The 27,954-nt window shown below is 46.4% G+C and overlaps 1 protein-coding gene, 1 long non-coding RNA gene and 1 other non-coding gene across 8 annotated transcripts in view; 2 read left to right on the top strand and 1 right to left on the bottom strand.

Annotated features, from left to right (window-relative positions):
• FAM124A (family with sequence similarity 124 member A) overlaps positions 1-2,601 on the top strand; it is a 107,738-nt gene extending 105,137 nt beyond the window's left edge. For 2 of the 4 annotated variants that reach the window (XM_019936646.3, XM_073795139.1), the window contains one exon: positions 6-2,601. In XM_019936646.3, coding sequence (XP_019792205.1) covers positions 6-815 — 810 coding nt within the window. In that variant the 3' untranslated portion in view covers positions 816-2,601. The remainder of the gene's footprint in view (positions 1-5) is intronic. The other 2 variants (XM_073795140.1, XM_033843523.2) reach the window with 1 other exon arrangement.
• Positions 1-27,954, bottom strand: part of LOC109550228 (uncharacterized) — a 119,166-nt gene that overhangs the window by 26,139 nt on the left and 65,073 nt on the right. The window lies entirely within an intron of this gene.
• On the top strand, positions 20,686-20,876 carry LOC117308916 (U2 spliceosomal RNA). The gene has a single exon (XR_004523165.1). It is a non-coding gene; the product is annotated as a U2 spliceosomal RNA (small nuclear RNA).

Raw genomic sequence — 27,954 nt, 5'->3', positions numbered from 1 at the left:
TGCAGGCACAGAGGGTACGCAGGAAGTGCCCTAAACCCAGCAGAGCTCACCACGCCTCAGAGCAGAAAGCTGGGTCCACGCCTTCTCCGAGTGCCGCTGCACAGAGCCAGACCCCTTGCAGCGGCCCGCAGCCCCCGATGGACACTTCAGACCTGGGGTTCGGCCAGACAGGCCTGCCTACCCGGCAGCCGCAGGACTTGGCCAGACCAGCCGGCAGCCCTCCCAGCCTCCCCTGGCCTTTCCAGAGAAGCAAGTCCCTGTTTTGTTTGCCCACGGGAGACCCCTCCCCGGCCTCCTCAGCTGAACCACTGTTCTTTGCAAACACAGACGGCCCGGGACAGAGGGCGTCGGAGCGGAGGCACGGCCACCTCCTCTCCATCGATGACTTAGAGGGGGCCCAGGAGACGGACGTGGACACGGGGCTGCGGCTCTCCTCCTCCGACCTGTCCGTGGTCTCTGCATACTCTGCACCCAGCAGGTTCTGCAGCCCCGTGGAGACACTGCTCCCCTCCGAAAGATGCAGCAGCCTCTGGTCAGAGCGCAGGGCTTCCAGAGAAGGACCCCTGCCCGCTGGGGGCGGCATGACCACAGAGGCCTCCTGGGCTGCCCTCCCTCTGTTCACCAAAGGGCCTTCCAGCTCCTCGGCCACAGCTGTCACCACTTCCCCAGCTTCCGACACCTCCTGGCTCCCAGAGTCACCCCCAGAACTCCCTTACGATGCTCCCGACGCCCAGCAGACTGGCAGAGGCGTCCTGCCACCCTCAGTGCTGGCCGGAGGCGCGGACAACGACGTGGAGGAGGAATTCTACATCTGAACACACCCGACTCTTGTCTTTCAGACCCACAGGCTCAGGTGCCCCTGCCCCTCTGGGGTCTGCACGCCACCCGTGTTCTCGGCCCCGCGTCCCCAGGTCCTCCGGAATCTAATTATCTGTCTCACGAGGTCATTATTAGCACGTTTGACACACCACCCGTTACCTGCAAGGTGGTGGGCTCAGTGGAAATATACTGGGATTTTTATGCAAATAAATTCTCAACAAACTTAAGGCATAAAATATATGTTTTGAATACTCAGTTCCATTTGAGATATGGTTTGGTGCACTTATTTAAATGCTTCATATAATTATTTGAAATGGAAAGAAAACCTAGTCAGCTGGAGTTGATTTCACAATTTTTCATGCTGGGAAGGAAAAACAATTAAAGCCAAAAAACGTTGAATGTGAGAAAGATACCAAGTGACTTGTATGAGAGATTAGTGCGCATAATTCCACCTTACTGGATTCTCCATCTCTGTTTACCTTACCAGGGAGCAGTGGCCCTGAGAATTTCCAGGTACCGTTACAGTGAAAGGAGTCACTGTAGTGCATTTATAATACGATTTTGAGTTCCCAAAACTAGATTTGCACACATCTTTCAAACACATTCACTGTAACAGTTGGGGGTCTACAGAAGACTCCGCTACCTAGATTTGCCTGGATCAATGAGGAAGAATCGTTCTTGGAGTTACAGAATAGTAGGTTATTAGACATAGTGGGTACTCTTAAGTTGCTTCAATTTTTAAAACCACAATCCAAGGGCTATACATACACAGATCTGTGCAAATGACAGGAACCATACTTTGCACTGCTTTCTCCAGTAAACATGCATCATCACACACCCTTTTTCATGTTTAAATAATTCATAACACTTTTAACTGGCATTTTGATTGCACAGGTTAATAAATGCACTCCCCTCTTCTCCAAGCGGGAAGCTTTACACAGAATGCTGTCGTGAACCAACACTGCTGCACGCGTGCATAGGAGCCTTAATTAAAGCTGGAGCTCTAACCTGACCTTGGCCTTGCCCGCCATTGCCTGCTTCTGCCACAGCGTGAACAGTATTTAAATCTCACCTCTCTCCCACTCCAGTAAGGGTATGTTTACAATTCCAGCCTCTACAGTGCCAAGTGCTGGCGTCGGGGACAACGCCGAGCTGTCCCTAGTTGCTGTATACCTTTGGGGAAGAGCACAGACTTGCCTGCCTTGCTTACGTCCCACTCTGGTGCTCCCTGCCTGAATGACTCACGGCCCCGTTTACACCTCTCTGGAAGCGCCCACACCAGCCCAGACACAGCTTCAGAATCCTCTTCAACACAGTCCTCCCGGCAGCCGTTACCAACGATCAGACTCGAGCTGAAGCCTCAAGTCTTTGCCATCCCTGTAATGAGAACCTTACCTCCTACCCCGAACATCCCGCATATTCCAGGACTCCGAATTACAATATTCTGCTCTGACTTAAGTAAATAAAAATATGGTCTTCGGGGATTCCCTGGTGGCGCAGTGGTTGAGAGTCCGCCTGCCAATGCAGGGGACACGGGTTCGTGCCCCGGTCCGGGAGGATCCCACATGCCGCGGAGTGGCTGGGCCCGTGAGCCATGGCCGCTGAGCCTGCGCGTCCGGAGCCTATGCTCCGCAACGGGAGAGGCCACAGCAGTGAGAGGCCTGCGTACCGCAAAAAAAAAAAAAAAAAAAAAAAAAAATATGGTCTTCTATAATTCTAGACCAGGAGTGAGCAAATTTTTTTAAAGGGCTAAATAATAAATACTTCCAGCTTTGCCAGCCATACAGTCTCTGTCATTATAGTGTGAAAGCAGCCTATGATATATAAATGAATGGGAGCGGCTGAGTTCCAAGAAAATTATTTTACCAGAACGGGTGGAGGGTCAGATTTCGCCCAAAGGTCGTAGTTTGCCAACCCCTGTGCTAGACTGACGTTGATTTGAGATCTCAGCCACGGTCAACGATAAAGAACAGAGGGTTGCAGCCCTCTGCTGCTGTGGTGCCCGAGACCAAGAAAATACACTGTAGGGGCCACACTGGTGACTACAGAACCACAGGGCTCAGAGCAGCGTGGGGCTTCTTTCTGCAGAGATGATGCCTAGAAGGCCGTCCACCTGCTGCCCGGAAATGTGACTCAGACAGTAGCTGATGATGCAAAACAACACGCTAATCACTCAGGGTGCTGACGCAGCCCCAGGGAGCAGTAGACAAGCTCAGGATAGCAAAAGTCACCGAGGCATCCACGAGTAGACCCGCGGCCAGGTGACGGCTCCTCCTGTCTTCATCCTCACCAGTGCCCTTAGTTCAGAATATTCACACACACCCCCTACAGATGCTTCAGAGCACAGCGCTGATGCACTCTGCCCCCGTCCTTTCTCACCGACCCCTGCCTCAGCACAGTGTAGTCTACCAAACTGAGTGACCCCAAAAGATGTCAGCAAACCCCTTCAAAAGCAGAAAATGCAAGATGCCCGCCATAACACAAGGGGAGAAGGGGAGAGAAGCCCACCGCAGACCACACTCAGATGCTCCCCTCCCCACAGATGGCAGTCACTCTGAGGAGGAGTCACAGAGACACGACTGAGGGCATCGCTCCCTTTTCTGACCTACCGCTAGCATTGTCCTCATCCAGGAGGGCTCCTGATACCCACTGGTAGATCCTGACTCTTTTGGATTATTATTGTGATAGATGCTGGCATACTGTAGGTGCTCAATAAATTTGTTCAATTAAAAAAAAATTGAGGTTGTCTCATAAATTTATTTTTCTCCTGGATTTGGCTCTGTGATGGAGGACATCTAGACTTTAACCCTAGTTTTTTGTTATTTAATGGACAAAACGTCTCCTTGACCTTGCAGTTCCCCCTAACATTGCCCTGGGGGGGCGGGGGTGTTAGTAAGTGCCCTGGTCTAGTTCACAGCCCATCCCTTACTTGCCTCTTTTCCACATAAGACTCCCCAAATTACTACTCCCGGTCTGACCATGGCCCACCCTACGTACCACCTAGTATCTGCTTTAAAGATCAAATGTTTCTCGGGGGTCCCTAATGGACCTGGAGAGTGAGCCCTACTGAAATCATCTTGGGTCACCCATGGGGGAGGGGGAGGGTAGTACCCATGGGGGAGGGTGGTGAGCCACCGAAGAGACTTTTGCGACGGTCGAGGGGCTGATGTGTGGAGTACAAGGTAGGTTGTAGCACTGGCTGCTGCTTGAGCCCTGAGACCCCAGGACAGGGGAGCGGTCACATGGAAGCCTGCTGGGCTGCACCGTCTAGCACCTTCCAGGTGAGGCCAAATGTTTACTTGTATTGGGAAGACCCTTGAACCCATGGCTGATCTCTTTAGACCCTTGTGAATCAGGAGAAATGCAGGTACTTCCTATCCCCCTACTGGGCTTTCTGAAGATGAATGAATTCTCCATTCCAACAGGTCAGAGGCACCTGAGTAGACACATAGAATTCCTAGAAGAGATTTTTAAGAGCAGATAAACAGTAGAGAGCTTCTCCCTTCCGAGCCCTCAGAGCGCTGTCATGACCAGTTCTGGCCAGTGACCCCAAGTCTGAATTTCACGCAAGCAGCGGGAACAGCTGGTTCGTCGCCTTCCCCACCCTGCCCCGGGCCACGTTGCACCACGTTCCCGGTCTGGACATAAATGCCCCCTCCTGATTTGTAGGATTCCGCTTCTCTTTAATTCTCTAGAAACACAATTGATCAGATACGATTAGAGGCTTGAGAAAACAACATGAGAAATTGGCATGAATAAAAATGGATTCTCAAAGGAAACCTCTTTTGTCACAATTATTATAACAAATAGATTCAGGAGGGTTCAAGAACCTGAATTTAAAGGTTATAGAATTACGTTCTTCCAGCTTCTACTGAAGGCTGTTTTCTAGTCTTGGGCATAGAGGCCTAGATACAAAATGGCTTTAAATGACAATTTCTCTTAGTGAATAACAGAGGCAAACATTAATGGTGATGTTCACGTCAGACAGAAGTCACCAGAAGACTTGGGGGTGCTGAAAAGCCCCTTCCCTGCGCCCCTATAACACACCCCCTAAACTCTCCGTGTGTGATGAGGGTCCCACCTTGCACTGCCTTGGATGGTGTAGAAAGTGGAGCTGCTTCCAAGGAGGATGCACAGCCCCCAGCTGGCCTAGTCTGGTTCAGAGCTGCCCCACCTTATTTGATCTCATAGGTTGAACATCTGAAAGAAGCCAGCCAGACTCCCTTAGGTCAGCTTTGCCCAGACCCTAGAACTAAACCTAGTGCATTCTGGACAGGAGCAGCTCTCAACGTGGTTAGCACAGTCCAAGAAATGGCCAGAAATGCTTACACAGAAACGCTTTCAGGCCAAATCGCCTGGCTAAGAAGGGCTGTGGGAAGGCTTTGGTGCCACCTAGTGGCCATCGTGCCCAGGAGGGCCAACAACTGCCCTTTTCTTCGCAGAAGACTCCACCCTGATGAACACAGGGAGGCCCTTCACTTCCATGTACTGTTCTGCATTTAATTGTTTTATTTCCACAAGGTATTGAAGCAACTGAAATTACAGTTATATAAGGTGATGCAAGGGCTAAGGAAAAAAAGGCTAGAAATACTCGAACCATAAAGAAAAACTGCTGCAGATGAATTTCCTAGAAGCCAAAGCAAAAAGGGAAACATGAGAAGCTTAGTGGTGGTTCTCATTTACAATTAGAGAATCCGGTGACATTGTCTTATTTCATTGTAATTTAAGTTGCCTCGATGCTGTTTCTCAACAGAAACCAAGTTTTTCTTAGCAAAGATGTCTAAAATCACTCTCCTCACAGACTTAGAGAACAAACTTATGGTTACCGGGGGAAAGGGTTGAGGGGAGGCATAGACTGGGAGCTTGGGATTGACATGTACACACTGCTATATTTTAAATAGATAACCAACAAGAACCTACTGTATAGCATAGGGAACTTTGCTCAATATTTTGTAATAACCTAAATGGGAAAAGAATTTGAAAAAGAATAGATACATGTATATGTATAACTGAATCACTCTGTCGTACACCTGAAACTAACAGAACATTGTTAATCAGCTACACTCCAATATAAAATAAGTAAAATAAATAAAAATAAGTCAAATCAGTTTCTCAGAAGAGCATTTTCATAAGGGATTTTCTCTGTAGGGTTTTTCTGGACCAAGTTGGTAGCGTTCCTGCTTGAAGGGTGGAATTTACAAGACCTGGAGGAGTGGACACAGCCTGCCGCTTTGGATGAGCCTCCCTGGACATCTCCAGCCACACTGTAGGAAGAGGGAAATCTGCCTCTGGGCAGAAAGCCTGGAAGCTGGCTTCCTCCAGTCTCTTGAGACCAGATCTGTAAAGTTCGGCAAGCAGAGGGCAAGTGGTGAGGCCCACATCCTCCTGGGAGACGGCAGGCTCCTACCCACGGTTCTAGCCTTGTGGATAGAAAGCCCACATCGACTGGAGCCCCCCTGCATCTTCATCCACATTCTGCAGTTCCAAAGTCAACTCCAATTGTCTAACACCCCTCCCCACTACCTCCACTGGTTACAGGGGCTTGTAGCACTTCGAAGGCCTTCCAGGTAAGTTATAAATCCCCTCAGCCCACCCTCCACTGAGATTGCTGAAAACTGATAGGAATTCAGTTCCCTGTACCTCTTTTTTCAGTGATCTGAGTGGATTTACTCATTCATTCAACAAGAATTTACGGAGCCCCACTATGTGTCAGGCAGTGGGCCGTTTGTGGCTTTTTTTTTAATTTATAGGAGAGATTTATTTGAAGAAATATTATTGTACAACATATAAAAACTACATAAAGTCTTCATTTCCCCTCATAGGCTGGTAAATTTGATATAATGAATAAACAAAAACTTTTAACATCCAGAATGCACAAAGTACTGCACAGTTTGATCACTAAGTCAAATTAGTTGACAACCAAACCTCACAGAACAGCTTCATGTCAGCCAAGGGGACCTGGGACTGAATAGGAGAGACGCCATCTCATCCTCAGGGAACGAACGAACTACTACTCCCACCGTGACTAGCTACCTCTTACCTGCAGATTTTTTTTTTTTTTGAAGATTTTCTTTCTATTTTTTAAAAATAATATTTATTGATTAACAAATATTTATTGAGTATATATCGTGTACTGCTATAAAGTGAATGGTGGTTTTTTACATTTATTTATTTTATTTTTGGCTGCACTGGGTCTTTGTTACTGCGCGCGGGCTTTCTCTAGTTGCAGCGAGCGGGGCTACTCTTCGCTGTAGTGCGCAGGCTTCTCATTGCGGTGGCTTCTCTTGTTGTGAGTTGCGGGCTCTAGAGCGCAGGCTTCAGTAGTGGCACGCGGGCTTAGTTGCTCCGCGGCATGTGGGGTCTTCCCAGACCAGGGGTCGAACCCGTGTCCCCTGCATTGGCAGGTGGATTCTTAACCACTGCGCCACCAGGGAAACCCTTACCTGCAGATTTTATAATCCTCCTAAAGGATCTAACACAGTTACATATACGGAGTCTCGATTGTGGCATCAGCTAAGCCTGGCTTCCCATTCTGACTCCACCACTCACTCTGTGAACCCAGGGCAAGTTATTTCACTTCGCTGCACCTCAATTTCATCATCTGTAAACTATGGACGACAATACCTACCCTGGAGGGTCACTATGATAACTAAGTTATATAATTTGCGCAAAAGTCCCTGTATTGCCTGTAACACAGCCAACGTTTCATAGAGGCTGATGTTCTCTTTCTCTTCCCTCGGGCTCCGGCGGGCCCCAGTCTCCTTCACAGACTCCCTGGTGCGGGGAGGACAGACAGGGTTTAGCTTCAATGCACTCTTTAAAAGTAGCAATTCTCAGCAACCAAGACCCAACACAGCCAAAAATAAAAATAAATAAATAAATTTATTTTTTTTAAAATGAGCAATTCCACCATCACCTCTCAGTCGTCTCTGTGGACAGAATTCCGCCCGGTAGGAAGTCATCTTTCCATCATCACACCCTCCACCTCCCTGGCTTGTCTCTTTCCCCCATTTCAAGCCACTGCCTATGAAACCAGACCCTGGTGCTTGTTACCCCTCAACCCTGCTCCTTCCCCCAGATCCCCAGCTCTGAGCGGCCCTTCCCTAAACACATCCTCGCCCCTCAGCCCCCCACCCAATCCCTCAAGCCTACAAAACCTCCTCCTCTCGGCCATCTCCCCGCCCGTCTCCCCTCCCCTCCTCTCTCCTGGTTTCCAGGCCTGCCCACCCCACCTGGAGCCCAGGGCTGACGGTCTCACTGCTGCCTATGTAGCATCTGCACCTCTCTCTCTGTCTGTTGCCCCATCTGCCAGGCCCCCAAGCCGAGCCATCCTGCACTTTTGCTATTTCTACCCTGTAACTACCAGACCACACTGTGGTCCATCCACCCATGGCTACTCGGCCAACTTTCACCCCACTCTTACAGGCTTCAATTAGGCCAAACTTGTTCCACCTTCCCAAATGCTCCCTAAAATGTGCACTACTCCCAGAAGCTAACCTTGCCTCCTCTGCATCCAGGGCCAGAACCCTCCATTAGCCGCTCAGGCCCCCTCCTGACCGCAGAAGATGTGAGTGATTCCAACGAGGTCAGAGGCAACAACAGACTGATGAGTAGAACAGACCTACTGCCAGATCCTCTGCCCTTGAAAGTGGTCTGAAGACTGAAAATGCAACCGGGCACAACAGAGGAAACTGGTGTGCACAGCAGGGAGACGACTCACCCTGGGGGCATGCTCAGACTTAGTCCCACTTCCTGCAAAACGAGCCTATGCTGCCCAATGTTAAGTCAATCAGTCCAGGCTCTGCCACTCTGCGTGGCCAGAAAGGTCATGGCAGTCCGGGTCTGTGTTCACCTCAAGCTGGCTCTGGAGACCTGCAGTGACTCCTTCGCTGCTTTGGTCGGTGTCAGAACTCACAGCCCAGCCCGGGCTTCCAGTATTTCCTGGTCCAGCTGTGCCCCAGCTGGACACCGTGCACTGGATGCCACTGTGGAGGGGACCACGGCCGGGCACCGGACGGCAGGCTCAGAACTGTGACCCAACCATGTGTGACTGTGACCATCCCCAGGAACTCTGCCTGGTCACGGCCCTATTCTGGGTCTAAGCCGGCCTTTGCGATCAGATTAGATAAGCACTAGAGCTTCCAGCGAGGTGTGCCCTGGCCCTTTCTCACACTCAGTCACACTCCTTCCTGAGGGACAGACCTGAATCTTCAACCTCCTGCTACTCGCCCCACAGTGGACGGGTCTGGTCTCCCTGTGCCCCCAAATCCACGTGGCCCACATTAAACTGCTACCACACCCTTACACGCCGGAAAGGACCAGCTCCTTCTCTGGGATTCCTCAGTTCTGTTTAATGGTTTCTTCTCTCTCCTCATTATTCACATTCAAAAACCCAGACTGAAGCACCCAGACAGCTTAGTAGAAAGAAACAGGGTTTCGGAGTCACACGTACAGATCTGAATGTCATCACTGAGACTTACTGGCCGTGTGACCCTAACCAATAAACTTCATTTCTCACCCCTGGTTTCCTCATTTGCAAAGTGGAGTGAATCAGAGCTGGGTCTAGGGCAGGTGAGGGACACACTCACCTCAGAGGCAAAATTCAAGAGGGTGCCAAAAAACTCAGCCAGCAAGATTAATAATATTTTAAGGAACAAGGCCTTCGTCATAGGGTCATTCTGAGGAATAAATGAGATCAGGAGGCAAAGCCTGGCACACAAGAGGTCATTTCCACCTTTCAAATTAGCAAAAGTTTTAAAATTAATACACAGTTTATGTTTACACAAGGCTTTTAGCAGTAATAGGCACAATCGTTTTGGAAAAAAGTATGGCAATAGATATGTCAGTAGCTGTAAAAATGCTCCTGGCTTGTAATTCAATTTCCAGGAGTCTCTCCCAAGGAAATTACCCAAAACAGAGATAAAAACATGCATCTGTTTCTCACCGTGCACTTTATAATTACAAACCATTGAGGAACAACCTGAATGTATGTATGTGTAGGTGTGTGTATATACATACACATACGTAATACATACATACATACATATATACATACGTAACGTTTACATACATACATATATATGTAAATATATCCCCTGACCGTGTAAAACAATGCAGAGAAAAACATTGTAAAGAAGCGTGTCAAACATTTTTCCAAAAGGAAACGCAGATGGTCAACAGGCATGTGAAACGATGCTCAACATCGCTAATCCTCAGGGAAACGCAAACCAAAACCACTATGAGGTATCACCTCACACCTGTCAGAATGGCTATCATCAAAAAGACTACAAACAAGAAATGTTGGCAAAGACGTGGAGAAAAGGGAACCCTCGTACACTGTTGGTGGACATGTAAACTGGTGCAGCCACTATGGAAAACGATATGGAGGTTTCTCAAAAAACTAAAAGTAAAACTACCCTGTGACCCAGCAGTTCCACTCCTGGGTATATAGCCAAAGAAAATGAAAACACTAACTAGAAAAGATACCCCAAAGTTCATAACAGCATTATTTAAAATTGCCAAGGTATGGAAGCAACCTAAATGTCCATCAACAGATGAATGGATAAAGAAGATGTGAGAGAGAGATATATATATATATATATATATATATATACACACACATATATACACACACACACACACATACATACACATACACAGTGGAATACTATTCAGCAATAAAAAAGATTGGAGCCAGGTCTTCTAATCCCAGCCCCTTCCTTACTAGCTGTGAAACTTTGGACAGTTCTGTAATCTTCTGTGGCTCAGGTTCCTCCTCTGTAAAGTGAGGGCTTCCAAATACTCACTTCACCTGGGTATTTGTCTCCAAGGTGCAGAAACTGGCTTCATGGACCACTGCAGGACCACAAGAGACCAGAGGCCTCTTCCCCATTTCACCTATCATATTATCCTCCAAGACTCTGATATGTCCCTATTCCAAGGAGAGCAGCCCTCAATTATAACTCAATGGAATTTCCCAATGACACACAGGATGACGGTTTTGAGTCAGAATTGGCCGGATTCAAAAGAAAATGAAGAAATATTTTCGCACCCTTGATTTGGTTGCCTCAGAGTTATGCCCACTCTCCAGTGTCTTTGTGTACTGTGTTATCCTCACCTGGGCTATGGCCATACACTCCCAACTGGTCTCCATGGCCCCAACATCCATCCACTCCTGTCCGTCTACACACGACTGCCAATTTTTAACGTGCTTTGCGCATCCTCGTGCTCAAAACCCTCCCATGGTTCCCTCTTACCGACCAAGCAAAAGTGCCCTCTCCCCAGACACACTCTCAGGCCTTCACCGTGGTCCCCAGCACCTCTTCCATCTTAGCACTTAACTATTCTACGCTTCACTAACCACACCTGGTGCTTTCCCACCCACGTGCCAAAGCTCAGGTTATTCCTCTCCAACTCTCTACCCATCAGGATCCCACCGTCCACCAAAGGCCCGTGCAAACACCTCCTCCGGGAAGTCAGAGCACCCTTCCCACTGCTGTGATGTGCTGGTACTAGGTTGTCCCTGACTCGGGACGGATCACGTGATACTTAGCCCTGTAGTTGTTTAGATACGAGATTTATCCACCCAGGCAAATTATAAACTAAGTCTTTAGTCTAAGCAGTACCTCGATAAATAAGATTGGAAGGGGTGAGTGCGTGAGAGATGGATTTGTTTGTGGCTGGCCTGTCTGGTGCTCCTTTGATGATAAATCCCCACCTTCACATTCCCGAGTCAAGGCCCCTGACCCCGATCAGGCCGCTCGCTTCATAATTAATCAATCCACAGTCCTGGAGGGTTGAGAGGGGGGAAATTGTGCGCAGGGAGGAAAACTCATGAGGCCGTGACCGAGCAAGGCTGCAATTACCCTGACCTCAGCCACTTACTGTATTTTTTGGCTTTAATTCCATCTGCCTCCATGCTTCCAGTCTGAAAACGCCTGACTTTACTAGTCTATTTATACGGGAACTTTTTCTCCCTGTTTCCTCCCTCACCTCTTTTTAGACTTTAATTCTTTTTTCTGGGTCTTTAATTCCCCCCATTACATATTTCTGAGTCACCTACCCACGCCCACGTTTGGATGCAGTTGCACCCTGCTTTAGACCAAGGGTGAAACAGGACTGTTACTCTGATCTCCAAAATGTTTGTCTTTGCAAACATTTGGAACTAAACATTGAGGGCACTTGCTCACAGAACCTTTTTCCAACCTAGAATTTACCCACTTTTCCCCACAGACATCCTATGTGTACATAGCTATTTTTAAACTTTACACCCACAAAACTCTTGGCAAAATCACAAACTAAATGGATTCCAAACCCAACTGGCTTAAATCCACATGTTTGAAGAAGAACATTGAAATGGCATGAACGTACTTATTTGCTCTCTTTACTGTTTGTCAGGATAGAATTAGAGCCTTTTAAGGTATGGCAGGGAGTTTAGGTACCTGACCTGCTTCTTTGCCTTGGACTGAAAATCATTTCATTACCACTTTCCAAAATGTCCCTCGGGGCTGGCCTCCTGGACCTCCAAAGCCACACATACAACATAAAACAGCAATGGGTCCCTTCAGAATCGTCTAAGCCCCAAGAATCTCTCTGAACTGCAGGTGCTCCCTGGAGCTGCGGTGCCCAAATTCTGTCGCTTGCTTTGCATTTTCACCATATCCATGTATTGACTGCGATTATTTACTTATTTTTAAAATCAGATGGAAAACCAGCAGACTCTCCAACGTCAGGTTGCAGAAAAATGCAGTGCAATAACCCGCAGCATGAGGCCAGAGGATGATGGGGGTAGGGGTAGGGCAGCTGGCCTGTTGCAAGGATGCTGCTACCTCTCTGTGCTCAAAGCTCCAGTCTTTCCCCTCAGCACATCTACGGCTTTGAGGCTGTTCAAAAGCATACGGTGAAAATGCTCCTTGCAACAAGACAGACACTGCAGGAGCCGGCACTGTGTCCATAACCCAGGAGGGGGAAAAAAAAAGAGGAGCAGGTGATGGAATCTCTGCACTGGATCGTGTCACCATCCCCTCCTAAAGCTCACAGCAGCTTCCCATTGCCTTTGGAACAAAAAGTCCAATTGCCTGTCCCCAGGCCAAAAACCCTCGCATGGTCTAGCCCCTCCATCTCTATCCAGCCTCATCTCCCATCCCTTCACTGCCTCACTCACTATGCTTCGATCCCACCAGACTTCTTGGGGCTGGTCCATGGTGGTGGCCATCATGACCAGTGGAGCTGAACTCTGGACCTGAGTGTGACAGGCACTGTGCCCCAGGCAGGGTCACAGAAGGCCTCATAGCTGCCCATTCCTCTGTCCCCAAACCTTCCTGTTACAATATCAAGACATAAAAATGACCAGAAATGGATCCAAACCTTGAGTGGCTCATAGTCAACCAATAGAAACAAGCCTTTAAATGTACACTTGCCCTACAATACGGTCATGGCAACGATACAAATAAGAGCCATCCTGTGTTGTCCAGAGGCGGGGGCGGGGTGCAGAGAGACAGTGAACTATTTCTGGGGAACCAGGAAAAGCTTTCTGGAGGAGGTGAATGCTTCTGCAGGTCTGGGAAGATGAGTGACGCCAGAGAAAAGGGATACAGAATCGCTTTGGTGAAATTGGAGAAGTTGAAGAACATGAAGGGAATAAATGCTGAAATGAGCTCTCATTTTGGAAAAAAAATCTCTAGTAAAAGAAATCGCCTCAGGCTTCCCTGGTGGCGCAGTGGTTGAGAGTCTGCCTGCCGATGCAGGGGACACGGTCCGGGAAGATCCCACATGCCGCGGAGCGGCTGGGCCCGTGAGCCATGGCCGCTGAGCCTGAGCGTCTGGAGCCTGTGCTCCGCAACGGGAGAGGCCGCAGCAGTGAGAGGCCCGCGTACTGCAAAAAAAAAAAAAAAAAAAAGAAATCGCCTCAACGTCATTTTCAATAGATATTGGCCAAACCTACCTCAGCTGTTGACCTTAGGGTAGAACGATGGTGGAGGTCTCTGTAGCTCTAGGAAAATGAATGCAAAGAGAAATAAGGCATGAATTTAACCTTCCTTGGAGAGTCCTTTTAAAAGAGCAGGCTACCCAAAGTAGCACCTGCATCAGAGGGAGACCAGCACAATATGCATTCACTTGATAATGGACATAATTTCTTGGCTGTAGATCAAATTTATGATGAGGTTGAGTTGTATTTTTATGTGCTGAATGCATGCTTGAGAGTACATCAGGTCCTCTGGAAACCTGCCCGTTATTGCATATGGGACTGAGCATCATTTTACCAGTTGGAACCACTCGAGCTTTATGGCTGTTACTTTGCTTTTATGAAATACTGTTCCTCCCACCTACCCTTCATTTACCACGATGCCCTTAGTCAGCAAAGAAACCACCCTGCTTCAAGGTACCTACTAAAAACTACATTCCATGTTAATAATGATAAAATAAAGAGCTGACATTTATGAGAATTCAGTGCGCCAGGCCTTGTGCTAAGTATTTTATATACATGACCTCATTTCATCTTAAATGTGTGAGGTTGTAGTTTTCACCATTATACACATGAGGAAACAAAGAGATGATAAGAAATCTGATGTCGAAAACAAACTATGGTTACCAAGGGGGAAGGAAGGGGGAGGGATAACTTGGTAGATAAGGATTGACATATGCACACTACTATATATAAAACAGATAACGAATAAGGACCTACTGTATAGCACAGGGAACTCTACTCAATACTCTGTAATGACCTATATGGGAAAAGAATCTAAACGACAGTGGATATATGTATATGTATATGTATAACTGGTTCCCTTTGCTGTACACCTGAAACTAACACAACATTGTAAATCAACTCTACTCCAATAAAAATTAATTTAAAAAAAGACATGATCATGATCACACAACTAGCAGATAGTAGACACTCATCACATATTCGTTCTTTCTTTTAAATACATATATTGAGTATTGTTAGGTTGTATCAGAACATGTAAGTCGTATATAACAGGAACTCTCCCCTAAAGAGTTTAGAACACAACGGGTAAAGTAAAACCACACACAAATATCTAGAAGGAAGAGTGTGGTGTGTGACAAGTGTTATGAGCACTGTTTTCTTGTAGAGAAGTGAGGAATCACTCCAGTGAAAGCAAATGACAAATGATCCGGGTTTTGAAGAGGAGTAAAATTTAAAGAATAAAATGTGAGAACGTCCTTCCAAGCAGAAACATTTCTTAAGAAGAGCTCCCCCAAAACAGGAATAATTAAACCAGCAACATCTAGTATAACGTATTTTATTATTATTTTATCATCATTTATGGCTTTGTTAAGAAAATATTAATGTATTGTATTTACTTATTTGCATACATAATTGTAAGCACAATTCACAAGACTGTTCTTCTCAGACCCACACCGTAATGAATCTGATGGTCAAAATCTGGTAGGTGTAGCACAGAGCTGTTTGGGACTAAATTCAAGTTTCAGAAGTTATAAGCACATTCTATTAAAATTCTATGGCTATGGCTTAATTATGGTCATTATCAAGACCAACGAGAGCAAAAACTGTCTCTCTTAAATAGGGAAGGTCCTGCTTCGATCATACGGCAGCAGGAGTTCACCTGGTTAATAGTCTGACTGCCTTTGGAAGGTGGTCAGCAGTATCCATATACAACATATGAAAGATCTGGTTCTATGAAAGTCAAATATGCAAAATGGCAAGTCCATCTATGATCAGTCAGCACACCTAGGGCCACAGAGACCCACCTGCAGTGTCTTTGTTGCACTTGTAGTTTGACAGGGGACCAGCTTCTTCCCTCTGCAACCAGGGGGACCTGGGCAAGGGGATGAGCCTCTGCCTTCCCTCTACCTCCAAGAGCTGAATTCTTCCCACCACTTTGATGTTTGGAGCAAAAGGAAAGAAGAAAGGAAAATATCTAGAGGGTAAGAAAAGGAGGTACAGTGGTTAGACTTTGCCTTCCAATGCAGGGGGTGTGCGTTCGATCCCTGGTCGGGGAACTAAGATCCCACGTGCCTCATGGCCAAAAGAAACCAAAACATAAAACAGAAGCAAGAACTTTCCTGGTGGCGCGGAGGTTAAGAATCCACCTGCCAATGCAGCGGACACGGGTTTGACCGCTGGTCCGGGAAGATCCCACATGCCGCAGAGCAACAAAGCCTGCAAGCCTCAACTACTGAGCCTGCACGCCACAACTACTGAAGCCCACGTGCCCTAGAGCCCGTGCGCCACAACTACTGAGCCCACGCACTGCAACTACTGAAGCCCGCGCACCTAGAGCCCGTGCACCGCAATGAAGAGTAGCCCCCGCATGCCGCAGCAATGAAGACCCAGCACAGCCAAAGAAAACAAAACACAGAAGCAATATTGTAACAAATTCAATAAAGACTTTAAAAAAAAATGGTCCACATCAAAAAAAATCTTTAAAAAGAAAAGGAGCAAGAAAGAAGGAAGAAATCAAAAGCTCCCTAAGAGCTCCTGGCTGCTGTGGTCCCAGAGACGGGAAGGAAGCCTTGGTGGGTATCCAGTGCTCCTGGGACACCCTGACTCAATCCTGTGACTTCAGTACCGTTAAAGCACTTGGCACCTCTTTGATTTAAGAGGAAAATTTACAGGCTTCCCTGGTGGCGCAGTGGTAGAGAGTCTGCCTGCCGATGCAGGGGACACGGGTTCATGCCCCAGTCCGGGAAGATCCCACATGCCACGGAGCGGCTGGGCCCGTGAGCCATGGCCGCTGAGCCTGCGTGTCCGGAGCCTGTGCTCCGCAACGGGAGAGGCCGCAACAGTGAGAGGCCCGTGTACCACAAAAAAAAAAAAAAAGAGGAAAATTTACATTTCCTCATTTCCACATGAAGGACAGTGGTTTTAAAATTCTTATCAAAAATAAGGACAACCAGGCACAGAAAGGAATAATAAGGTATGAACATCAGACAGTTGACAAAAGTCAGATCTGTGACATTTTCAACGAGGTCAAAGAATGTCATGAAATTTCCAAAACAAAATTAATATTAATTTTCTCTCTTTGTGAAATTATAATGTTACCTCTGGAAGGAGGGAGTGGGGTAGAGGCTGGGAGGATGTATTTGAGCCCAGTGGTCATCGGAACAAATGAAGCAACGAGGATGAGGTGCCGGGAGCGTGCAGGCAAATGGGTCCCCTGGCTCCACGTGTGGATTTCACCCTGGGATGAGGGCCATTGGCACAGTCTAAGCTTGTCACAGAGGTCCCTCAAGTCGTCAGAGTTTGTGCAGCGTTTCCCTACCTGAGTACAATCAAGTTGGGAATGTGAGTGTTTGATTTTTATATAACAAATATAGGGTCTTCAAAGCAGGCACCCTGCCTGTCTGGATTTTTGTCTGTTCGTTTAATTACACTGTCTGAGATTCCTTCCTGCATCACATCACCTCTAGACAGCACCGCAGTTGAGACCATTCTGCTGAATTGCAAATGTCTTCCACGGCTCCGGGCAGCTCACTCCCCCACCACAGATCTCCAGCAGAGCCCCGTAAATCAGCATGTTCTAAACAGCTGAACCAGAAATAACCGAAGAGGATATTTAGACCAAATGGAGTGGGAGGCCAGGATGAAAGATTTAAACATAAGGAAAAACGTATGATGAAAGAATGAAGAGAGATGAATTAAGCAGAGCCCGTTTTTACATTACATGGAAAAAAGTGATACCTTTGCAAAAAGTCTTGCGAAAATCATGCCTGATACTAATTTTTTTTTAATTCTTCCACCCCTGTCCCATCAAATTAGTGTCTTCAGGGTCACTGTAGCATTAGCCTAATTAGAGCCAGTGACAGAGCCAATGTCCAGTGACAACCTACAGAATTGGAGAAAATATTTGCAAATCATATATCTGATAAGGGCTTAATACCCAAAATACATAAAGAACTCATACAGCTCAATTAAAAAACAAATAATTCAATTAAAAATGGCCAAAGAACCTGACACTTTTTCAAAGAGGATATACAAATGGCCAACAGGTACATGAAAAGGTGCTCAACATCACTAATCATTATGGAGACACAAATCAAAACAAGGAGATATTACAGCACAACTGTTAGAATGGCTATTAGCAAGAAGACAAGAGACAACAAATGCTGGTGAGGATATAGAGAAGAGGGAACTCTAGTGCACTGCCTGTAGGACTGTAAATCGGTACAGCCACTATGGAAAGCAGCGTGGAGATTCCTTAAAAAATTAGAACTACGATATGATCCAGCAACTCTACCTCCAGGCATATATGCAAAGGAAATGAAATCACTATGTCACAGAGATACCTGCACCCCCATTTTCATGGTAGCATTATTTACAATAGCCAAGACATGGAAATAACCTAAGTGTCCATAGACAGAGGAGTGGATAGAGAAGACGTGGTGTGTATAACAGAATACTATCCAGCATTTGCAACAACGGGAATGGAAATTCAGGGCATTGTGCTACGTGAAATAAGTCAGATAGAGAAAGACAAATACTGTATGATTTCACTCATAAAATCTAAAAAACAAACAAAAAAATTTTTTTACCTCACAAAAATAGAGATCAGATTTGTGGTTACCAGAGTGGGAAGCGAAGGATGGGGGAACTGGATGAAGGTGATCCAAAGGTACAAACTTCCAGCTATGAGATGAATCAGTGCTGGGAACATAATGTACAACATGATGACTCTAGTGAACTCTGCTATATAGTATATTTGAAAGTTGCCAAGAGTAATTCCTGAGAGTTCTTATCACAAGGGGAAGAAAACTGATTATTTTTTGTACCTGAATGAGAGATGGATGGTAACTAAAGCTATCATGGTAATCATTTCACAATATATGTATGTCAAGCCATTACGCTGTACACCTTAAACTTATAGAGAGCTGTATATCAATTATATCTCAATAAAACTGGGGGGGAAAGTACCTCCAAAAAGTAAATAAAAAATAAAATAGTCACTCCCTTGCAGCCTGGGGTAGTCGTGTGACCCATTTTTGGCCAGTGAGGTATAAGCAGAAGTCTACTCACGTGGGATTTCTAGGGAAGCTATTATTTTGTTGATGAAAAAGGACAGACTCAACTGGCCCATCACTTTTTTATTTTAACAGATTTTTTTGGAGAGAGAAATTCTAGGTTCACAGCAAAGTTGAACAGAAAGCAACAGAGTTCCCATAAGCTCCCCACCCTCTCACACATGAACACCTTCCCTACTATTAACACCCCTGCCCTAGAGGGGTACGTTTGCTACACTTGAGGAACATACACTGACACATCGTTATCACCCAAAGTCTATAGTTTACATTAGAATTCGTTCTTGGTGTTATACATTCTATGGATTTTGACAAATATATAATGAGATGTATCTACCATTATAGTATCATACAGAGTAGTTTCACTTCCCTAAAAATCCTCTGTGCTCTGCCTGTTCATCCCTCCTTTCCCTCTATCCCCTGGCAATCACTGACCTTTTTACCGTCTTCATAGTTTTGTCTTTTCCAGAACCTCACAGAGTTGGAATCATACAGTAGGTAGCCTTTTCAGATTGGCTTCTTTCACTTAGTCATATGCATGTAAGGTTCCTCCACGTCTTTTCACGGCTTGATAGTTCTTTTCTTTTTAGAGCTGAATAATATTCCATTAACTGGATGTACCACAGTTTATCCATTCACTTACGGAAGGACATCTTGGTTGCTTCCGACTGGCCATTACGAACAAAGCTGCCATAAAACTCTCTATGCAGGTTTTTGTGTGGACAAAAGTTTTCAGGTCTTTTGGGTAAAAAGCAAGGATCGCGAAGCCTAGATTGTGGCCCATCACATCTGCACTTTGCCTAGTGCCCTTCTTCCTGCCTGCAACTCAGGGGCAATGATGGAAGGAAGGGCAGCCATCCTGCCAATCCGAGCAGAGGTGTTCCAGGATAAGGAAGGAGCCGGAAGCTAGGGGGGACCTGGGTGCACAGTAGCTTCGTTAAGTAGCTACACCAGCCCTGAATAACCCACACAACTCTTCTGTTACATGAGGACAAACGGATCCTATTTTTGTTAAACTACTGTTCAGCCCAACACAGTCCTGACTGGCACAGAAGCCTTCGTGTTCCTGAAATCACTTGGAATGGGAAGCTTACGGACGACAGACTTGGTTCATAAAATACTGTCATCCTGGAAACAACTGTGCAGCTTCCTTTTTTTTTTTTTCTTGATTTAAATTCCATCTAAATCTCGCATCTCTTGCCTTTGTTTAAAATAGGCTTTTCCCCCTCAGAGTGAACCTCAATGAACAGAGAAGTGCATCGCCAGTGTTGGAGGTGGGGAGAGGAGAGGGGAGTGGGACCCTCTTCCTTCTTCATTAAATACCCAGTTGGGAGCGTGAAAACACCATCTGCAATTCAGTACCTGCTGGGCAGAGGATGTGGTTCTGAGGAGAGAATCCATTTGCTTTTATGCGACAGGATTTTTTTCTTTCCCTGTGAAAGTCCTATTATAAAAACAATTTGTCTCATTAAAGGATTCTGTTCTGCAGAAGAATGAATTCTCTGCACAGCTGCTCTTCCTTAGAAAAGGCCTAAGTACTGGAGGGAGGGTGATCCTGACACTTCTGCAGAATCTGCTTCTGGAGCCAGAAACAGCCTGGCCAAGGCAGAAGTCCACCCCGGGCTGGAGGCAAGACAAGGTCTCCGACCCCATCAGCGCTGCTCTGTGGTCCAGAGGCCACAGTGGCAAAATCCAAGGGAAGGAAAAGGCCTGAGGCCAGCTGGCTCATGTCAGGGAACGATTCTCTAAAACCCCAACCCTTTTTCGTGTTCAGCAACTCTGAATTAAAATGGGCCCTTTTCAATATCTTTATTGTGTGGAGGTGGGTAATTTGATCGGGGAAGTCCCATTATAAAATATAGACGTATCGCTTCTCGGCCTTTTGGCTAAGATCAAGTGTAGTATCTGTTCTTATCAGTTTAAAATCTGATATGTTCTCTACCCGAGAACAACGTATTAAACGGATTTTTGGAGCAAGGAGTTGGAGTGAGAGCTTGCTTCGCCCACTGCACGCATCGACCTGGTATTGCAGTATTTCCAGGACTGGTGCACCCCTCCAGGGGAAGGAACTGAACTTTACAAAGTAACAGAATGGTGATTACTAATCTACACACCTTATCAAGATAGTGACTGCTGTGTTCACCTCTGCGGTACGGCTGTGGCCATACCGCAGCCCTATGTCTATGTGCTTCCATTCAGCCCCAGATGTAGCCCCCGAAGCAAGCATTAGGAAGAAGTCGTTAGGAATTGTGTTCATGTAAACCGTGTCTTTGGGAAGATCCAGCACAATGATTTAAGCACAGTAGGCATTCCATGAGTGTTTGTAAAATGAATGACCTAAACTTACATTAAAGCATATTGGTTATAAAAAAATAATAATAAATAAATAAAATATAGACGTGAGCCAGATTATTTTTCTAATACACCATTATGCTTTGCCAAACTCTACTCTTCTGCTGGGTACTAGGCTCCTTTAAAGGACATTTTAATCCCATTTACCACCTTTTCAATCACTGAATTATTAACATAGTCTCATCTCGGTTCCCCAAGCCTTAGCCTTGTCCATTCGTAAATCTCAGTCCCATATTTGACTCAGGTCCTTCCCCAGCACCCCACGCTCAGCTCCTGGCTCCAGTGACTAGGACTCAGTGGTGTGCTGGGAGAGGTGAGACACCCTAACGCCCTTCTCAACTTGGAAGGGAGGGGAAGCATGGATTTGTAGCTTCTGCTGACTCTTGTGCTGTAAATAGTTCCACCAGGTGGATTTCAAGCTGCCAAGGTGGCGTCAGTGAACGTGGCGCTGTCACAAGCTGATGGCCCCCGTGCAGCACTGCGTGGACAGAGGGATGAGCCTGGCCCACTTGTCCATCTCCTTTTCCTGGGCCTGCTCTTCTGGTCTTGAGGCAGGAGATAGATAGGCTCCAGGCTGAGCAGCTGGACTTTGTCCCCTGTGGACAGATACTCCAAAATAGCGGGAGCCAGAGAAGCTGAGCCCTGCCCAGAAAAGAGACAGAGACCACACATCTCTCACTCTCGAGGGGACCTTCCTGACTACACATACGCAGAGAGGCTCCTGGGAGGTCAAAAGAGGAGTGATGCCAACCTACCCATAGGCCGCTTCGCTGAAATCCATCTTGGCTAAGAGATGCACGCACACACATGGGAGGACCCGGAGATAGCCAAATACGGACTCAGAGCCAGGCAAAGCAAGATGATTGGGCAAAGGAAACGCAGAAGAAATGCCCCATATAAGTGATTCAAACCACCACGAGAGCGAGACTGTCTCTCTGCGCTCGCGCGTGTGCGCCTATTCACACCTACTCTTTCTCCTCCTAGTAAACACTTTACTTGTTTCACTAATTTCCGTCTCTTTGTGGAAATTTATTTCTACAAAGTTGATGGGCCAGGGCCTTGTCACTGGCCACTGGCTCCTGGTGGTCTAGTGGCTAGGATTCAATGCTCTCATTGCTGCTACCTGACTTCAATCTCTGCCCGGGGAACCGAAATCCTGCTTCAAGCCACTGCAGGCCGAGGCCGCCAGAGATCAGTATCAGAGCAGGGAGAAAGGCAGGAAAGACAAAGGACCTTTCCAACCGGTAGCAGCACTGAGGGCACTACCCCCCTTTTATTGATCATTATCACCAATCTAACTTGTGGTCCCCAAGCCCTGCTGGCAGAGAACAAACACATCCCTAGGCACCTCCCTCAACCACTCACAGTGACCCTGTGGCCTGGCTGCCCCTAACTGGTGACTTCATACCATCAGGCATGTCCCTTTGGCCCACTCTGCAGCCTGGCAAGCCTGCAGACTCCAGTGCTGTCTGGCCTCCTGGACCCAAGCACCTGGGCAGATTACGCCTTCTATGTGTTCTAAAATGGGGACCTCAAGGGAGTAACAGGGGCTCCCTCCAGGGCTCCTCCCTCTGTTCACACAGACCAGACCTGATCAGCAAACACTGTGGAAGAGCAGACATCCAGCCAGGATACAGGAGGACACCCTCTCCCATGCACCTGCCCCAACGACCCGCTCCTTCTCCAGCCTGGCTCAACACTCCCCAGAAGAGGTCACCTCTCACTCTCTCCCGTCAACCTTCTTTTATATTGGGAGGATGGATATTCGCAGCAAGTCCAGGGGGAGCTGCCTTGTCTGTTAGTGGGCCGCTTTCAGGACTTGGAACATGAAGTCCTTAGAGCCCTCATGGGCTGTCACCAGAATTTGGGAAAAACAAAGCATGCAATTATTATTAATGTCCCTTGGAACGTTCTTTACAGCACACCAAAGGCTTTCGTGTACATTATCTCATTTGATCCTCACAACCAGTGGTCTTTAAACTGGGGTACGTGTATCACTGGGGGTCTCCGAAGCCTCTCCAAGAGGAACACTGTGCCTGGATGGTTTCGAGGGAATCAATTGTTAGCGCTCAGCTTTCCTCTCCTATAGCTGATCTGCTGAACACGCCCTTTGGCGGAGCTTTTATGAGGGTCCCCTTTCCCATGCCTCCTTCTCCTCCTTTACAAGAGAAAGTAATGCCTCTCACTCACCCCAAACCTTATATTTAATTTTTATTATAGATCACCATGTGCCTTTCAGCATATAACTCAGAAGCAGTCCAAAAGAACCGATCAATCTTGCAGTTATAAAATGCCTTCTGTTTCCGTCAACTTATTTTTGTGAGCGAGATTACCAAACACCTCAACCCACACACATGAAAATGAGAATGCAACTGAAGCTAAACCCTACCCCATTTAGCAATAATATTCTTCCGCAACATGTTTTAATAACATTAAGAAATATATTTTCAGTAAAATCTGATTTATTTCATTATTTACCAAACTGTGTACTGTATGTTGTTTTGGTCAGTTGTGTTCTAACCAATAAATCATAACAATAACAATTCAAAAGAAATGTTTGTAATGGGCCTATGGTCACAGGAGATAAATTTTGTATATTTCAACTTACAGTCATATTTTTTGCTTCAGGGAAGTACGTGAGGCTCATGGAGCACATGCTCAACTGCCTGCCTTACAGCCATGTCTGCTCCCCTGTGTATCATAAGTAGAGTTTCCCTTCCACAATAGACTCTCACTTTCCCAGCCAACTTGCAGCTAAGGCATAGGCATATGACTAAGTCTGGCCAAAGAGAAATGAGGGAAGTTTGCCACGGGGTTCTGGAAAAGATTTTTCTCCCTGATAAAAAGAGTGCCATTTCCTTTCCTGCTTTGGATGGGTAAGAGGATGTGAAGCCTGGAGCCACTGCAGCCATCATATAACTATGAGGGAAAGTCAAGAGAACTGAAGCAAAGGCAAGCAGAGACCTGACATTATTCACCTTCTAAACCAATGCTGGAAACACCTTCCTCCAGATTCCCCATTATAAGAGAAGACCAAAGCCTTGATGTTTATGTTATTTTTAGTCAGGAATTCTATTGTTTTCAGCCCAAACAAATTCTGATATTGTCTCTACTTTATGCTAAGGGCTTGGGATTTTAGGTACCTTGGGAGCCAGCAGAAGATTTTAAGATTTTTAGCGGCAGAGTGGCCTGTCTTTGAGAGCCATTTGGAGAATTGGAGGAGAGAATGAAGGCAGGGGACCAGTTACAATCACTAGTCATGATAACGCCTACCTTCACATACAGAGCTTTCACTGAAATTTCTTGTATTCTCTAACATGAGTGCTCAATTTTAACATTTTTATTAGTTAAACAACAGAGCAAGCTACTCTGCCAAACACTGCAGTCCACAGGTGAGTGGTCTGGGGGAAGTGAAGAGGGGACATGGGGCAACTCCGTAGCCCACAGCATGTGGTTTGCAAGGTTGCTCCATTCTTTGACTTTTCCCAGTTGGTGGGAAGAGAAAAGGGAGAAGCCAGAGCAAACATCATTTAGTAGAAACCCAGAAGTTGCACACGTCACTCCCACTCACATCCTATTGGCCCAAATTCAGTCACATGGCCATACACAGCTGCAAAGGGGGCTGGGAACTGTAGTTTAGAGCTGGAGGCCATGTGCCTGGCTAAAACTCACAGAGCTCCATTACTAAAAGGAAGAAGGGAAAATGGCTATCAGAAGGCATTTGGTTTCAAAAGTATCCACGGTATAATTTAAGGTGTTTGGGATTGGGCATCAGATTTCCTTAAAATTAGTCAATTATTTTAGGAGTAGAACAGGTGATATAAGACTCTGAGAGGTACATATTTGAAATAATTCTCATTTCATTGAATAAATATTATCATAGATTCAATGGCATACAGATTGAATTGGCCTCTGAACGTAGAGCAGGTGTCAGGAAGGAAAAAGAAAAAAAACAGTCTGGTGCAGGGTCGGCACCCGCAATAACCAGCAGAGGGGGACAAGGAATGTGAGCAGATCCACATACGATGATGCTCTCAATTTCTATCAAACCACGGTGACATAAAAAAGAAATGCCAGGAAAAGATATTCGCAAAATATAACTGAATTCAAAAATGGTGCCCGTGGGACTTCCCTGGTGGTCCAGCGGTTGAGACTTCACGCTCCCGATGCAGGGGGGCCCGGGTTCAATCCCTGGTCAGGGAACTAGATCCTGCATGCTGCACCTAAGACCCAGTGCAGCCAAATAAATTAATTTTTTTAAAAAATGGTGCCTGTAGGTGTAAGAGACCCTATGGTGGGCACATTCCTCCACCAGGCATCTGACTCACCGAGCATTCACTGATATCTGAAATGGACGGTCATTTGCCTGTGGCTTTAAAAATGGAAAAGAAGAAGAATATTGGAGCAGGAAATCCAGGCACAGCAATGACAGCTTGCTAAAGAGCTACTGCTTTACTTTCTATTCTCCCAGCTGCAAGAAATCATCAGCACATCAAGGAAAAACATCGAAAGAGCTGATGAGTTGTCTTGTAAGAGCAAAAAAAACCCACCATCTTTCCTGGCACAAATCAGCGCTCCACAGTGAAGCTTCAAGTCTGCTCGTGTCCAAGTTTTAAGTAAAGGATCTAATTTAACAGAAGAAGCAATCCCAGTGCTATTAAACCCAATTTAATATTTATTTATACCCAAAAGAGCAGGGACACTAAGTAGTTTCCTCTCCTTGAGAGGATATATTTGTAAGAGTGTTTTGTAAATTATGAATCATCATGCAAATGCTATAGAGATGTATGCATACATCCCACATATATATGAATGTGTATTAATACTCCCCAGGAGCACCGAGAAGTTTCCTCCGCTTGAAGGGTCTCTGAGATATTATATATAATGATGCTTTATAAATGCTGAAGCACATCACGCATGTAAGAAGCTGGTAGTATTTTATTTGATTTTTTTTTAAATCAAGGCAGGCAGTACATCCTACATGGGGCCTCCGCACCCAGACCTACCCATCAGAGACATCAGGCAAGAAAGTGACAGACAGACGTAGCAACAAAGCCAACGCCCACACAGCAAGGACTCTGAGAACCTTATGGAAGCCACAGTCTTTTGCCATTTTGATAAATAAGACTCTTAAATCCAACCTAAGCAGCTATGATTTGTTCCTTTTTCGTGCTCTGACAGGCTGAAGGAAAGGATAATAAGGCTTTCTTTGCTTCTCTGTTTAATGAGGTATTACATTTACCCCCAAATTTAAGTGAACAATTAATAAAACATCTAGCATCTTGCAGACTCCTGGAGATCAAAGGCAAATTGAAAAATCCAAGATAATCATGTTTAGCAACATACTGTCTATTATCTTCCTTTCCATGTACAGACCAGGGGCTCCCTCCCCCACCACCAAAGCTGTGACTGAAACAAAAGAGAAGGAAGAAAGTCTAGAAGATATGTAATAAAGCACTTAAAGCAGACTGTCACCAGAAGTGACAGAGATAGAGATGAAAAAAGGAGCGTAGGTTCAAAGCATCACCATAAACAGTCTTTTACACAAAAACAATTACAATAAAAATCTCCAAGTAACAAAAAAAGAGATCAACCCCAGCCAGCAGTCCATTCCTCTGAAGCGACATTAAAGACGATCAAATTCAAGTGCAACCAAGACTATGCATCATCCCTTGGAGCTGCCCTGACAGCACCTGCCCCGAACTCTATCGCACTTCACTGCCGCACACTCTATCTTCAAGGACTCCACAAAGGCAGCTTGCCTTGGGAGGCTCACTGAAGCCAGCTGGCCCTTCACGTTGCCTGACTACACACAGCCAAATCGCCACACAGAGTCTGGCCTCCTCGGCCTTCCATTTGGGATCCTCAAGAAGACCCTGCCTTCAACATCTAAATGTTTGACTTTCATCCGATCTAAACTCTCACACTATACCCTGGGCCTCCTAAACCCTTCCCGGAGCTGATTTGGCCTTCGAGTCGTACTTGGAGCTTGGACCAGCAGTTCAAAGCCGCAACCATTCAGTTCAGCCGGAACACCACCTCGGCTCATGAGCAACTGTGCAATTATTTGACACGTTATTGCATTCTGCCTTTATCTTATACAAACTACTGGAAAGTAAGAATTTAACTGTTGATACTAGTGCCATAGGAATGACCTTCACCAGCACCAATGTTGGGGGCTTTTCCTTCAGCCTCACGGCCTCCACCCACCCTGGTTATTAAGGATCCATTTTTCTGTTTAGGGGCCCTGACAAGTGTCCTAGGCCATTAGAAAAGGGGTGGCCACATAGGAGCCGCATCTCAGGGCCAGAGCAGGCATTCTGTCCACCGCCTCTGCCCAAACATTGATGGAAAGAATTATGACTCTTCCCCCAGCACAAGGGGCATGCAGGGCTCCCTCAAAGTCAGTAGCCTATGTGGAGAGGGATAGGAACACATGCAAATTCCCTGTACTTTCTGCTCAATTTTGCTGTGAACCTAAGATGCTCTAAAGAAACCGAGTTTATTAATTTCTTAAAAAGTCAGTGGAGGGCTTCCCTGGTGGCGCAGTGGTTGAGAGTCCGCCTGCCGATGCAGGGGACGCGGGTTCGTGCCCCGGTCCGGGAAGATCCCACATGCCGCAGAGCAGCTGGGCCCGTGAGCCATGGCCGCTCAGCCTGCGCGTCCGGAGCCTGTGCTCCGCAACGGGAGAGGCCGCAACAGTGAGAGGCCCGCGTACCGCAACAAAAAAAAAAAATTCAGTGGAAGGTCTATAGGCATTGGCTTGCCTGCCCACATGGCTTC

This window comes from Tursiops truncatus, chromosome 18, assembly GCF_011762595.2.
Source record: "Tursiops truncatus isolate mTurTru1 chromosome 18, mTurTru1.mat.Y, whole genome shotgun sequence".
Taxonomy (NCBI): domain Eukaryota; kingdom Metazoa; phylum Chordata; class Mammalia; order Artiodactyla; family Delphinidae; genus Tursiops; species Tursiops truncatus.
The sequence above is the reverse complement of the archived record's forward strand: the minus strand, read 5'-3'. Positions and strand labels throughout refer to the sequence as shown.